Source organism: Pyrus communis, chromosome 17 (genome assembly GCF_041283825.1).
Source record: "Pyrus communis isolate YQ-2024b chromosome 17, ASM4128382v1, whole genome shotgun sequence".
Classification (NCBI taxonomy): Eukaryota; Viridiplantae; Streptophyta; class Magnoliopsida; order Rosales; family Rosaceae; genus Pyrus; species Pyrus communis.
The window spans coordinates 3776228-3791431 of record NC_142581.1 but is presented as its reverse complement, the minus strand read 5'-3'; the positions used below and the strand labels follow the sequence as shown (position 1 = coordinate 3791431).

Here is a 15204-nt window from a genome sequence, read left to right as displayed (position 1 = left end):
GATATTGAGCTTCAGTTCAACGTAGATTTTCCCGTACTTGTGACCGACTCCCGAACGGAGAGCTAAAAAGAATAAGACGAAAAGGAAGAAGACAAGGAGATAGGGCAAATGAACACAGACTCTGACTCGAATTATTCTCCTACTGTGGCTTCACCACCTTTTAACCTTCCCCCGCCCTGCTGTGTTGCATCGCCTTCTTGTGCTATTCCAGTGCCCATAATTGCAAACAGGTTGGATAAAAGTCCTTTGGTAGATAGGCCCAAAAAGTATAAGTGTGGTTCGTCGACTATCTTCAGCACAATCCCTAGACCCATGTAATGGCAGTCGACCCCTCCCACCTTTGGCTCGATTAATGGCGATAGTTCCAATAATTCATCTTAAGCTTGGGGACATGAATTCAAAAAAAAAGATCGGAGTTTTGTCACCCTTGGCGATAATCTATGAGGCAATGCAAGTGCTGGTACTGCTGTGGCAAGAGGCTTAACTCATCTTAATGACGCCAGTCGTTTTAAGGTAATGCTCGATGACGATCTCGACTCCTATGAATCTCATTGTCTTATGAAGGTATTCTATCATTTTCTGCATATCTCATCATTTCTGTAAGCTTTCACCCTACCGTTGTTTTCAGATGGCTTTACTCTAAAAGGGAAAATCAGACAGACTAGCTGCCAGGTTGGAATCCCTCAGCCTTAATTAGCAGTAGGTCAGAGAGTGCCAAGCTAGATTTCACAGATATAAGGAAGAGATCACAGATTTGAAGGGAACTCGCGATGCTGTGATGTCTGAAGTATATCGCACGAAAGAAGAGTTGGCCGAGGTCAAGCAAGCTAGGACCACTGAGCGCGAGATGAACATGCAATAGATACGCAACGATATGGCCTCCAACTTCAGATTTGGTTGGGTGCAAAACCAGCAAAGTTCAGAACATCGATTTGTAGTTGATCCTGACATGCATGATCATCATATGAGGATTAAGCCTGGTGGATATGAGCGGTACAAGGGATGGATCTTAAGGATCGGAAACCCTCAGACAAACCTGCTTCTTCTGATCCTATCCCAGGCAGTAGGTTTGTTACTAATTCTGGACCCATTTCGGGTTTAAGCTTTGGAGGCTTTCAGTCCAGCCCTTGTTTTGGTGCTTAGTAGCTCATGTAATCACGTGATATGTTCTCATGGGCTAAAACCCCATTTATGTTTCTATTTACATCATCACACTTTTGCTTATTATATCTGCTTATATCTTAGCGTAATTTTCATTCGCAAGTTGGGCATTCGCCCTTCCATTGCCCAACCCTTCATAGCCGTTCCTTTTGATTTTCAGTTTTAATTAAATGCGAGCAATATCCTTTATCTGTAAATTTGAGTTTTCGAATGAGAGATTAACTTATCCCAATAAGATACAATCATCTTAGATTTTGATTTATTGTTTCTAGCAACCTCGAAATGTCTTTATATAAAGAGGTGTTTGAGAGCAAGTAGGTAATACCTGGGTCTTATGGTTAACAATCGAAGAATGAAACTCAACTTCTAGCTCTATGCTAATGTCCCCAAAAAGGGAAGCTCTCAGAGGGGTTCCAGGGGCTCTAGGAATGTTATTGAGCTGTGTTCTAGTTCCTCTTCTCGTTTGCCAATTAGGGCTTCTCACTCTTCTGAAGTCCCTAACACTTCTCGTGAATCCACGTACCAATCTCAAACAAGGTTGGGTGGAAAATGGGCTCTAAATTCCGTTGTCGGTGGAAGGATCTTTCCGAGGATGAATTATGCAACTCGAGCCCCTAATTATGTTGCTCATTCTCCCGACCCTTATGCAAGAGATGAAGTGGGTTCTTCTCGCGCACGTTATCTTCGCCACCCAGGTTGCCCTTAGTGCTTTAACTACTCCCTGTTATTGGACGAGCGTGAAACTTTGAAGGGATACTTACAGTGCGTTGAACACCAGGTGGATCGTCTAAGATAGGAATTGATGGCACAATCATGTCCGCTGCTCACTCATATGGCATACATGAGGGTTTTAAGCAAGGCATTCATTATTTCCACTCCAAGGGTGAGGCGACATTTCCTTCCACAAACTGGGATAGTTTCCCCATCCCTTTAGACTAGATGTTATCTTGTTTGTAATAAGTTGGGCCCTTAGGTCCAACCACTATTAGAATATTTAGTAGTGATGTTGTAGATTGCATATCTTACTGCTTTCATTTGGAGTGGTTGGACCTAAGGGCCCAACTTATTACAAACAAGATGATATCTAGTCTAACGGGATAAGGAGACTATCCTAGTTTATGGAAGGAAATGTCGCCTTAGCTTTGGAGCAGAAATAGTGAATGCTTTGTTTAAAACCATCATGTATGCCATCTGAGTGACCAGCGGACACAACACGATCAACAACCATCAATTCCCCTCTGAGACGATCCACCTGGTGTTCAACGCGCTGCAAGTATCCCTTCAGAGTTTCATGCTCGTCTAATAACATGGAGTGGTCAAATCACTGGGGGCAAAATCTAAAACTCGTTTTCCATCCAACCTTGTTCGAGACTGATATGTGGGTTCACGAAAAGTGTTAGGAACCTCAGAAAAGTGAGGAGCCCTCCTTAGCGAACGAGAAGATGAACTAGAACATAGCTCGATAACATTCCTAGAACCCTTGGAACCCCTCCGAGAGCTTCCCTTTTTGGGGACATCAACACAGAGCTGGAAGTTGAGTTTCACTCTTCGATTGTTAGCCATAAGATCCAGTATTACCTACTTTACCTACTTGCTCTCAAACACTTCTTTATTTAGAGACATTTTGAGGTTGCTAGAAATAATAATTCAAAATCTAAGATGATCGTATCTTATTGGGATAAGTTAATTTCTCGTTCGAAAACTCAAATTTAAGGATAAAGGATATTGTTCTCATTTAATTAAAATTGAAAATCAAAAGGAACAGTTAGGAAAGGTTGGGTAATGGGAAGGCGAAGACCCAACTTGCGAACGAAAATTACGCTAAGATACAAGCAGATATAATAAGTAAAAGTGCAATGACATAAATACAAACACAAATGAGGTTTTAGCCCATGAGAACAAATCACGTGATTGCATGAGCTAATGAGCACCAAAACGAGGGCCGGATTGAAAGCCTTCAAAGCCTAAACCCGAAATGGGTTCAAAATTAGTAACAAACCCATTGTTTGGGATAAGATTAGAATAAGCAGGTTCATCTAAGGGTTTTCGATCCTTAGGATTCATCCCTTTGTACTGCTCATATCCACCAGGTTCAATCCCCATATGATGATCATACACGTCAGGATCAGCTACAAATCGATGTTCCGGACATTGTTGGCTTTGCCCCTAACCAAATCTGAAGCTGGAGGCCATCTCTTTGCGTATCTGTTGCATGTTCATCTCACGTTCAGTGCTTCTCGCTTGTTTGACCTCAACCAACTCTTCTTTCGTGCAGTATACTTTAGACGTCACAGCATCGCGAGCTCCCTTCAAATCTGTGATCTCTTCCTTATATCCGTGACGTCTAGCTTGGCACTATCTGACCTATAGCTAGTCTATCTGATTTTTCCTTTTGGAGTAGAGCCATCTGAAAACAATGGTAGGGTGAAAGCTTACAGAAATGATGAGATATGCAGAGAATGAAATAATACCTTCATAAGACAATGAGATTCATAGGAGTCGAGGTTGTCATCGAGCATTGCCTCAAAACGACCAGCATCATTAGGATGAGTCAAGCCTTTCATCACAGCAGTAGCAGCGTTTGCTTTGCCCCATAGATTATCGCTAAGGGTGATGAAACTCCGATCTTTTTTTGTGAATTCAGGTCTTCAAGCTTGAGATGAATTATTGGAACTATCGCCAGTAACCGAGCCGAAGGTAGGAGAAGCCGATTGCCATTGCATGGGTCTAGGGGTTATGCCGAAGATAGTGAACCACACCTAGACTTTTTGGGCCTATCCGTTAGGACGTTTATTCGACCTGCCTGCAATTCTGGGCACTGAAAGATCAAGAGGAGGGGATGCAACACAGCGGGGCGGGGGAAGGTCAGAAGGTGGTGAAGCCATAGTAGGAGAATAATTCGAGTCAGAGTCTATGTCCGTTTGCATTGTCTCTTCGTCTTCTTCTTTTTCGTCCTTTTCTTCTAAGCCCTCCGTTCGAGAGTCGGTCATAAGTACAGGAGAGTGTACATTGAATTGAAGCTCAATATCAAGAGTGAAGATAGATCTAAGCAGAGGGTCTGGTGGCAACGATTGGTCGACCAAACAACACGGGAAGTCTGGACCATCCAATAAAGCTACGAAATAAGCTCATGTTAAGTTATGTTTACATATTTATGGAAAAGTTGATAGCAAAAGTAAATTTATATACCATGTTTAGGAACAAAAGTAGAAGGGATAGATAATTGAGACAACTCGGGAGCCTTCCAATTCCCTAAAATCAGAATAGGGTGGTTCTTCCAATCTCTGGCTCTCGAGGGATCTAGTGACAAGTAATTTCTTACGATATCTAGGTTTAAAATTAAAGAAACTAGTTTCACCCTTAATGGTAATCAAGTCGAAGAGATAGAGGAAATTTCTAAAACCTAAGGATACGCCTAGTTTCAGACCCAATTCCAGGAAGGTCGACATAACCAAGTAAGAGTTTGGGTTCAGTTGCATATGGTGAGTATTTGTGAGGAATAAGATGAGCTGAATCATGGGGTAGAGCAGGAAACTAATGGCCCGTAAGTGGGCTGGAGACAAAACAGTAGACCCAATTGGAATTCCAAAACCCGAATACATGTTGGCTCCGGCGGGAAATGGGCTGAGGTGCACGTCATCTGGAACGTGACATTGGTCAAGAGCCTTGACAATTTCAAAGTGTGGTGGAGTACCACCATATTTAGACCAATGTGTACGTCTCGACATGAGGAAAGAGATGAGAAACTTGCCGGCCGAAATTGATTTGAAAAGATAAGAAGAGGAATTTGGACCCGTAAACGTAAGTGGAATGTTTGAAATATTCTCACATGAGGAGTTCGAAATGGAAAAATTACCTATAAGCCAAGAGACCACTCTGAAACTAGAAATCACAGGCTTGGTGGAGAACTGAGCGGAGGAAGTGAAGAAAAGCGGGGAAAGGAGAAACTTAATTTATAAAAAGAGAAATGAGTGCATGAGGAGTTTAGACGTAAATCTTTATCCCTATGAAAGATGGATGAAACTCCAATTGAGGGGATGAGGGCTATAGACAACCCGATGCATAGGACAAGACATGTAAGGAAAGTATTCTTTTCTCATGTGTATTTCAGTGTATAGTCACAATCTAAGTGACGACAGACGACGATTTGACAAGAAGAGCGAAACAAGAGAGCTTGTTCCGAAGCACATGTTCAAAGGTGGGAAAACGTACGTGATGACAGAATTTAACTGGGCATGAAATTATAAAACACGTCGAGCCCAAGGTAATGACACATAAATATGTATATATGTATGTGCATAGATATATATATATATATATATATATATATATATATATATATATATATATATATATATATCTATCAATACGAAAAGTGCCTGCAGAGATTCACATGTCGGTACGCAGAGATATGCACCTATATGTTGCGTGTAAGTAGATCGTGTGCCTATATATACCCATATATCCACACACACACATGCATATATATATATATATATATACACACACACACACACATATATATAAAGAGAGAGAGAAAGGCAGGTGTGCAAGTGTCAGTGTCGGTAAGAATGTGCATATATATATATATACTAACATAGGTGCATGCAGTCTAGACATACAGAATAGGAACTAGGTGTGCAGAGATAACTTTGTCAGTCCACTTTCGTAAGTTATACGAAGGTGTCAGTCAACTTTTGTAAACCATGCGAAGGTGTCAACCCACTTTCGTAAATTATGCGTCGGTCCACCACGTTTGTAAACTGTGTGAAAGTGTTTCATGTTCGTAAACTCCAAGTTCGTAAATTATGTTGTGATGTTTGTAAATTATGCGAAGGAGTCAGCTGACATTCGCAAGTTACGGAAAGAGTCAGTCCACTTTCATAAGTCATGCGAAGATAGTCCACATTCGTAGAGTTACGGAAAGAGTCTGTCCACTTTTGTAAGTCATGCGAAGATAGTCCACGTTCGTAAACTATGCGAAGGTGTTCCAAGTTCATAAATGAAGTTGTGATGTCTGTAAATTATACGAAGGAATCAGCTAAGTATCGCAAGTTACGCGACATTCAACTTCCATGAATTATATGAAAACCATGAACGAATATGTAAATTGTTGCACAAACCAAACCAATAAGCGACTCACATTACACAAATGGAGCATACATAAATGTACATATACAATTACATAGTTCAGTGACTACATTTGATTTGAAGTACATCTGAAAAAGAAACGGCTAACCCACTTACACAGTAGCTTCAATGCCTCAATGGGATTGAATGGTTGCTTTCCCCTTCCACATACGCAAGCCAATAAGAGCTGATGATATGTCCGACCTTTCCAACTTACGCTACACGGAACCTGCCTGCCCAAAACACAAGGGAAAGGAAAAGATATAATCACGAGTCCAGCAAAAAGAAAGGACAAATAATCACTTGGGGCCTTGGAGTGGAAAGATTGTTCGAAGCAAGTACTGAAACATAATCTCATGGTTTTCTTTCTTAATGAACAAGGTACATGGGTACGTAAATTTCACATATTGGAGCATACATATAACTTTTTTTCCAAGAACGAAAATGTAGAAGTTCTAGGTGGAAAGGAGTACCTCTTTTTTATTTTGACTATTACTCCAACTCTGATGCCTCTTCTGAATCAGATATAGGTAGCAGGGTACAGATCCCGAGCATATGTCCGTTGAGGCAAACAAAATACTCAATGCAATCCTCATAGGCTCCCAATCTGCAGCTGGCACTCTGCGGTATCATTTTGGCTTGCAACATGCTCCATAACTTAGCCTTACAGTAAGGGCACACCTCTGTCGGATGAAGTTGGGCTGCCTTCTTAATCAACATCTTCCGAACCTTGGACATCGAGAAGGACTTGAAAACTCCGCGGAAAAAACCCACATCTCCCTCTTCACCTTGGTCAAGATGTTCACAGGGGTCAGACACATACAAAACATCTGTTCTGCATTGCGGTAAAAGAAAGCTCTTCCCTGACGTCCTAGAGAACCTGGTCCTGTAAACAGAGTGACCAGGGATTTGAATACTGTTAAAGAGGCCACCTTTCTTAGATCCTGTACAGTAAATAAGAAGCTTCCCGAGTGCCCTCCAGTTCCCATCTACACTGTGACTCCCACCATACTGAAGATCAAGCATCATCCTTGGTGCTCTTGTTCGGCAAAATTCCTTCCACAGCACACGCTTGGCGAGATCATCAAACCATTTGCAAACAAGGGAAATTGTCGCAATCAACTTCGGGTTCCAATTCAACTGTCGGAATACAAGGAATAACACATCTTCACTTAGATGACCTTTTGTGCAACGACAGCTTGCTGAGTGGATGCAACGATACTGCTTTGTAAGAATCATTTCGTCCACCTATAAAGATTGAAAAAACACAACAATCTCAAATCCCTGCGATTCATGAGCCTGTAAATACAATGCGCACGCTTCCAAACTACAGAATCTGAGAACCTAGAAGTATTTCGCAGCGCCAAACACTATCCAATTTAAAGTCTAACTGCTCTACAGAATACAACATCCGCCTAGTGAGATTGAAAACTCAAATCCCTGTATTTCATGAGGCTATAAAAATAACATATGCACGCTCAAACTATCGATATCAGCCAAATACCGGAATACACATTCAATTTTAACATTATAATCTCAAAGATTTACATGCGTTTCGGAGTCTACACTACTCATCCAGTTTATAGGTCTATCTAGAAATCTTAGCAACAAGAATTCTGAATGCATGTCAATCGTTTCCAAATCGTTAAATCCGCAAGTCCCACCATATAAATACAAAATCTACCACAAATTTAAGCAACTAAATCCAAACAAAAACCACATTAATCTTGTACGGAGTTTACAACTTTGGCGCAAAAAAAAAAAAAAGAAGCAAAATTAAAGGAAAACTAAGAACCTGCAGAATCCTAGATCATATCAAAACCCACTGCAGCGCAGGGAAAGCAGCTCAGAGTGGACTAGATCGTAATTAACATGAAATGAGGAACCAATTTCTCACCTCAGCCGTCACCTCATAAATGAATTGGATGCAGAAAGCTTCATCAGTCGCCGTACAGCAGACATCCGCAGATCAAAAATCCCCCTTCAACCATGGCTCCAAAACCCTAGAAATCACATCTCTGCAAATTCGAAAAGAAATTCGGGTTTTCACAAGCAACAGAAGAAAGATATAAGGAGATTGAAGAAATTTACATTTCGCAACCAAGGAAGCAGCGGGAAATTTGGGTCTGCTTCAGGGTCAAAATCGTCCAGAGAAAAAATACAGTGACGGAGGCACTGATGGCATGGCAAGCCCAAAATGGTATCTGGCAGAGAGAGAATCGAAAGACGAAAGCTTTGGCTTCCAAAACAGAAGAATTTGATTTGCTGTGGGGAAATTGTTTGAGCGACCCGCCGTTGCTTTATGGGCGACGACAACGAACAACTTCGCGCCACGTACTGCAGGCGGAGGTGGCGGCTTTGTGGATTGTGCAGTGGGGACCGCAGTGTCTTACTTGTCATTCAGCCGTGAAAAGACAAGCGACGCCCATTGTTTTACAGTCTTACCGCCGGTGGAAAGTTTAAAATTTCCCCGCAAAAAGCGCCAAAAAAAATATTCTTCCAGTACAAATTTCCCCTGGCAAGAAAGCTTTTTGCTTTGAACAATGCTAAGCGGCTCTTTGAAAGTGGACTCATGAATTTTTTGTCATTTTACATTTTAACATTAATTCTCAAGCTAATATTACTAAGAAAGTTTCGTTTTTGAGTTTTGAGATAGTCCCATGAGCATTTTTCTTTTGCTTTAGCTTCATTTTAGGAGTGCAAATTTGCTTATCTATTTTAAAGTGTTCTCTCATTGAACAGTTTGATATATTTATTTAAAACACGACTTTTGAAATTGAAAAGAAAAAAGTTTTCGCATGCTATTTTTCTCTTTAAAACATCACTCTTTTTTTCTCCAAATATAGCTCAAAGTAACTTAATGCGTTATCATACGTAGTTCAATTGGTATAACTTAACGCGTTACTACACCAACTACCTGACAATACCACCGACTAATTGGCTACTAATCATCACAATCTACAATTACTAATTAAGGTATTTTGATTAAATAAATTAATTGACACTAAAAATAAGCAAGGGTGTGAAGAAAGAGAAATTTAGTGTGCATGAATAATTTATTTCATTTGTCTGATCATCTTATTTGATTTTCAATTTGGTTTTGAGTGCATATTCTTATCCCGTCGAATTGTAGGTTATTTTCTTTCATTTAAGTAGGAAAAACTAAATGAAGATGTGATAAATTGGCACTTGGGGACAAATTGACACATTTTGAAAGATTACGCGGCTTAAAATCAACTCAAAGTTGAGGGGAAAAATCGGAAGAGTGATAGGAGTCCATGGACATTGGCACACTATTAGCTTGATCTTCTCGAATACTAAATTTAGCCGCCCATGCGTGTGTGAGTGGTGACTGTTGATGAGAAGTGAAAATCTAAATCCAGCAAACCAGTCTGTCAAACCCAACAACCAGAATTACAGTTAATAGTAACTTTAAGAACAAAGCTAAAGGATATTACAACTAATCAGCAAGCAGCTCTGCAATTTTTCTTCTCTCCTTCAATACATGATAGTCAATAGATTATGTGTAGTTGTTTTATTCACAGTCAAACATGGATTTGGTATGAAACTCAAGAGAAAAAGGAAGAAAATGCGTACTCTCCACAAAAAACAATGGAGGTGTCTTAAGTTCTAAGCATGCTAGACTCGCATTAAAATCTGCGTCGAGGCCATCCAACGCTAATGGAAGCAATCTACCTTTACGGTTTTGCAGATCCATAAGTCTGTTTAACTCAGATTCTTGCACTCCATTACTCTTTTCCCAGCTCAAGCGACAGCGTTTGCAGAAGGCTTGTGCTCTTGGAGTGAGATCACTGTTTCAAAAGCACCAACCAAGGCCTTGACCTTACTCTTCCTGGTTTCAGCAAGTTTACTTGCTGTCTCTTCAATCACGTTGTTGAACAACCCTTTTTCATCTCTCTTTCCCTGAACATCTTGATGTCTCAAAACAACCTGTTCTGCACCAGGTTCGGTACCAACTATATCAGCACCGACGCCTCTCTTCTTAAAGCTTCGCCTTAGGGAAACAACTTTGACATTTTGGTTATCTCCCAACACTATTCCTCGCCTGAATTTGAGCCTCCTTGGATTGGAATTCTCAAATTTTACGTCGACAACCTTTCCCCTCCTGAATTTTAAAGTTTCGCCATCCTTGTCCTCAGAACAAACCATCCCGGATATTCTGGGTTTCCCTTTGCCATCCTCGCCCAGGATCTCTGCATTGTCAATATAGTCGACTTCATTGTCTTCTGAAAAAGAGCTAACCTCTGTTTCGCTCATTGTACATCCAGACCCTTGATCTTCTCCTTCATGGGATGAAAAGGACACAGAGTTTTGGACAGATACAGACTTGGGTGTTGACGACGCTGAACGCTGTGATGGTTTAACTTCACAATTTCTGTTTTGATCAGATTCCAGAGGTTTGCTATTCTCAGTTTCAACCTTAATGACATACAAGGTCTTCTCTTGTACCTCATCACTGTTGACTTGCTTAGGTTGAGCTTTTCTGGTCTTGTTCTGGTTCTTAAGAGGAGACACAACGTTCATGGGCCTGTTCTTCCGTGCTTTTAAGCTTGCAACTCTCCTGAGAGAAGGTTTGGGGGACAATGATGCTCTTGGAGACGACAATACTCTTTTCAAAGTCACTAAGGATGCTCCGGCCCTTTTGCCTATCTTGCCATCACTGTTTGATTTGCCTTTTAAACCCCCTGCAGATTCAGGAGAAGGCACTTGCTTCAAAGCTGAAGATTTTATCTTGAAAGAGGTCCCTGTCCTTTGGCCTATTGTTGAATTACGGTTTCTTGGAGCAGTTAAACCTCCTGAGGTATCAGGAGAGGGTAACCCTTTCACTGCCAAAGATTTGGGCTTCGCAGAAGTGACATGCTTTGCAGACAAGTTCTTTTCTTTAGGTCCTATCGAACCATTCTTTGAAGAGACTTCCAGCTTATCAGGAGATGGCAAAACTTCCTGCTTCATGATTTTAGGCGCAGCAGAGACATGGGGTTTGGAACATGAATCAGAAGAGGATGAAACTTCGTGCTTCATGATTTTAGGCGCAGCAGGGACATGGGTTTTGGAACATGAATCAGAAGAGGATGAAACATCCTGCTTCATGATTTTAGGCGCAACAGAGATATGGGGTTTGGAACATGAGTCAGAAGAGGATGAAACTTCCTGCTTCGTGGTTTTAGGCGAAGCGTTGACATGGGGTTTCAAACAGGATGACAATTTCGGCTTGGTTGATGATGTCTTCTTACTCTCAGCCAGAGGCACACTCCCAACAGAACTTTGGCTGTCAGTCGATTTTTTTGACACTTGCTGCTTGGTAACATTACAGGTATCAGGTAAAAGGGTTTTCAAATCAGGCAAAAGAGTCTTCAAATCCGGCGAGGGTTTAATCTTGACCACCGAGACATTCTTCCTCTCTGGAATAACCATACTCTCTTCTGAATTTTGGGTGCTAGGTGATTTTGTTGGAAGCCTTCTTGGTACGGACTTTATAGGACATCTTGCCTTCACTTTCTCTTCATGTTTCCTCCCATATTTACAATTGTCATGACAGGACCCAGTAGAAGCTCTGAGATAACGAGGAATTTTTTCTCTAGTGTTTAACGAGAATATTTTCCCTGTAGAATTTCTTCTTGGATTACGCTCATCTGGTTTTGTTATTTCACGGGTCACTGGCAAGTTGATACTCAAATCATCCATGCGAAGGAGTGAGATATTTCAGATGAATCTCAGAACAGATAATCCTGAAAACCTGCAAAAATAAAATAATTAAAATGGTGTAGATTACAACTTTTTATTGCAATTAGCAGTTACAGATAGCTTCAAGAAGGAAGAAATTTTAACAAAGTGTCAACCTGGTGAAAGGTATAAAAGGTTACGCAGTTACACAGTCGCTAAGTGAGATCAATAATACGTATACATAAACTCAGTTTGGTATGATTTATTAAACATCGAGATCAAATTACAAACATCTGTAGTACCAAATTCTGCAGTGAAATAAACAGTAATCTGCCCAACAGTATATATAAAATTAGATATTCAAGTTGATTTTGCAATTTTTGAAGGTTTAAGACCAGAGCATCAGACTTTTTTTTTTAATTTAAAACCTACTATGCCATCTTAATCCACTTAAACACAGAAGACGGTAATATAATCACTTTGTTATCGCGTAATGAAGTAGCACTGTGTTATTGGAGAGTTAGCATTTTCTAATCGCTTTGAGCGGGGGAAGCAAGTAGGCTAATCTCAGGGTCTTGGTTCTTTCTAACCGCTTTGTGCGGGTTTAGAGAGTAAGGCTACTATTGTAGTAGACTTATGTGTAGTTCGATTCGCATACTCCATTGTCATCCTTTCATTAAAAAAAAGTACATTTAAAAGAATTGGCAAGATACTAATGGGAGAGGAAACCAAAAAAAGAAACATTAAGAGATCAAATCGGTAACAAAAATCTATTGGCATCTGAACTAACATCCTAATTATCAAACAATCCACTAACAACCAATTCCAATGCCAAAAACGACGATTCGGCTGAAGAAGAAATCCCAGAAAAGGCTGTCATTCAATTTTTCTTTTTTACATGAGGAGAAGACAAACTAAAAAGCAGCAACTTTTGGGTTACATTCAAAGGGAAAAACCAATTGAAGTAGCAGAAAATTAGCTTGAACCTGCCAACCTTACGACCAATAATAAATTACCCGTGATCATAACATTATGCAATCCCAAACCGATCGCCAGAAATTGAATTTATAAGTCGATTAAAAAAAACAAAAACTTCATAACCAAGCAAGGCAATGGACAAAACCCAGAAACAATCCCCAAACCTCTAACGATTAAGAAAACAAAGACGTACCCAGAAATGAGAGCTCAGTGGAAGCTTTGATTACACAAAACCCAATACCAAAATCACAAATTTAATAGAACCCAGTTCATGATTTCTGTCAAAGACTAAAACTCATCGTGCCAAAAAGTGATTGAAATAGGGTTCTCATAGATTCAGATACGACTAGAGAGAGAGAGAGAGAGAGAGAGAGAGAGGAGAGAGAAAGCATACCTTTTTATCGTCTGCTACGCAACAGAAAGCGAAGAAAAAGGTTACGGATGAATGAATGAATGAGGCCTGCTCGAGGAGGAAGTAAAAGGAGAAGAGAGAGAGAGAGAGAGAGGAGAGTAAAGGCCACTCCTTCTTGCTCTTTGCTTTTTTGGGTGTGAAGGATTTTGCTTCAGAGATCGTGCAAGCAACTGTTTCTAGTTTTCTTCTGGTTTTGGTTTGGTGGGGTTTTTTTCTCGGCGCTTTACGCGTTGGTTATAGAATCCAGGAAAATACAAGAGAGGGAAAAAAAGTGGGGGGAATTTGGTTTTGGTCCCACTCTCATTTTTTTGTTGAAACAAAGATGATATTTTTGGGGTTAAGTTCCAAAATCCAAAATTCCTAACTCAAATTGATCTGTGATTTTTTTTTTTTTTTTTTTTTTTTTTTTTTTGTGAAAGTTGTTTGCTTTGTATAATGGATTGCTTGTAGAAGCTTTGGACTTCGAATTTGGATCATCTCTAGACATTACTGTTCGGAGCCGAAGAACCAAAAAATTCGGGTCTTTAGTTTATGTGAAAAAGAGATCAGAGTCTTTAGTTTGTGTAATGTGAATGGTTTGGATTGCCTAATCCTTAGGCTTCGAATAATAGGATCCAGAGAGGATCTTTGTCCTTGGACTTCTTGCCAAACAAAATTGAAGTTTGGATTTTTATTGCCTTAGTAGGGAGAATTAGGGTTTGTTTGATATGAAAAGCATTGGATTTTGCACAATCAATTTTTGAAGATATCTTTACCATATATGTATATTATGGTTCTATTTACTTTACTTTGTTGCTAAGCTAACATATTTTGTTTCTATTTTATTTGAATTAAAATTTGTTTTGCTTTCTATAATTAATGAATCAAGATACCTTACCAATAAGAATGGTAATTTACTTACCCCAAAAAGAAGAAAAAAAAAATGGTCACCTAACTAATTTGCCCACAAAAAAAATGAAAATGATAACACAACGTAACTACTTGCTCAAAAGAGATGAAAGATTACCCGTAACCATTTTTTGCTTTTAAATAATCAACCGTAACATATAACATTAACCGAATTTTACAAAATTCATGAGCGGTAAATGTTGGATAAAAAATCAAATTTAATTTACAAATTAAAAGATGATAAGTTTTAAAATGTGCGCAAATGTCACACCAATATAATTTTCCCTCATTGCTAATCATGTTGATATGATTAAACAATTTAATAATGTGATTGAGAATAAAGATGATGCTTAAAATCCAATTAAGGAATTTATGATTGCCATCTTCGTCCCTTTAATCGGATTGTACACATCAACTCATCATGGGAGTAAATTAATTAATTTTTTTCCACATCAAAATGGCTTTCATGATAAACATATGGATTTATTATTGAAACTCTAACCCGTTTGTTGAATTCCTTTTTTGTACAAGCGATAGTTTAAACTATTTTAATTTATGACGAAGAATTTAAACTCAGATGCAAAAAAACCAAACTCTATTAAATACCATACACATTCTAATGAGAAATTCAACATGCATTGCACCACGTCTACTTAGTTTTGTAGATTTCTACAAGAAAATCATGGGGTCTCCTTGAAAAGCTATGTATGTTTATAAATTGGGGATTCTACCTATTAAACTTTGAACAAGTAACCTTTTACTATAGTGATAGAAAAAAGTTAAGTCATTGCATGATGATGTGGGTTTGAACTCCGTCGGTAACTAATTCAATATCTAATCTAACAAAATGTATTGTTTGATAAAAAATTAAAAAATAAAAACTATTAAACTTTGTTTTTATTTAAGCATTAAGACCGATTTGCGTTGGCATGAAACGACAGAAGGAGAGG

The 15204-nt window shown here is 39.4% G+C and overlaps 2 protein-coding genes across 5 annotated transcripts; both read right to left on the bottom strand.

Moving 5' to 3' along the window:
• Positions 1-6271: 6271 nt before the first annotated feature.
• On the bottom strand, positions 6272-8560 carry LOC137707780 (EID1-like F-box protein 2). Of its 4 annotated transcripts, none has more exons than XM_068446703.2 (4): positions 8383-8560; positions 8189-8309; positions 6765-7539; positions 6272-6524 (listed from the first exon to the last, which is right to left on the bottom strand). In XM_068446703.2, exon 3 carries the CDS (start codon positions 7528-7530, stop codon positions 6784-6786), a length of 747 nt encoding a protein of 248 aa, XP_068302804.2. In that variant the 5' UTR covers positions 7531-7539; positions 8189-8309; positions 8383-8560; the 3' UTR covers positions 6272-6524; positions 6765-6783. The 4 variants fall into 4 exon arrangements, with proteins under 4 accessions (XP_068302804.2, XP_088545857.1, XP_068302805.2 ...); XM_088689732.1 differs by having other exon boundaries at positions 6386-6520; XM_088689731.1 differs by lacking the exon at positions 8383-8560 and having other exon boundaries at positions 8189-8325.
• Positions 8561-9684: 1124 nt separating this feature from the next.
• Positions 9685-13621, bottom strand: LOC137709316 (uncharacterized). The gene is made up of 2 exons (XM_068448401.2): positions 13349-13621; positions 9685-12049 (listed from the first exon to the last, which is right to left on the bottom strand). The coding sequence occupies exon 2, from the start codon at positions 11995-11997 to the stop codon at positions 10057-10059; it is 1941 nt and encodes a 646-aa protein (XP_068304502.2). The 5' UTR covers positions 11998-12049; positions 13349-13621; the 3' UTR covers positions 9685-10056.
• Positions 13622-15204: the final 1583 nt, after the last annotated feature.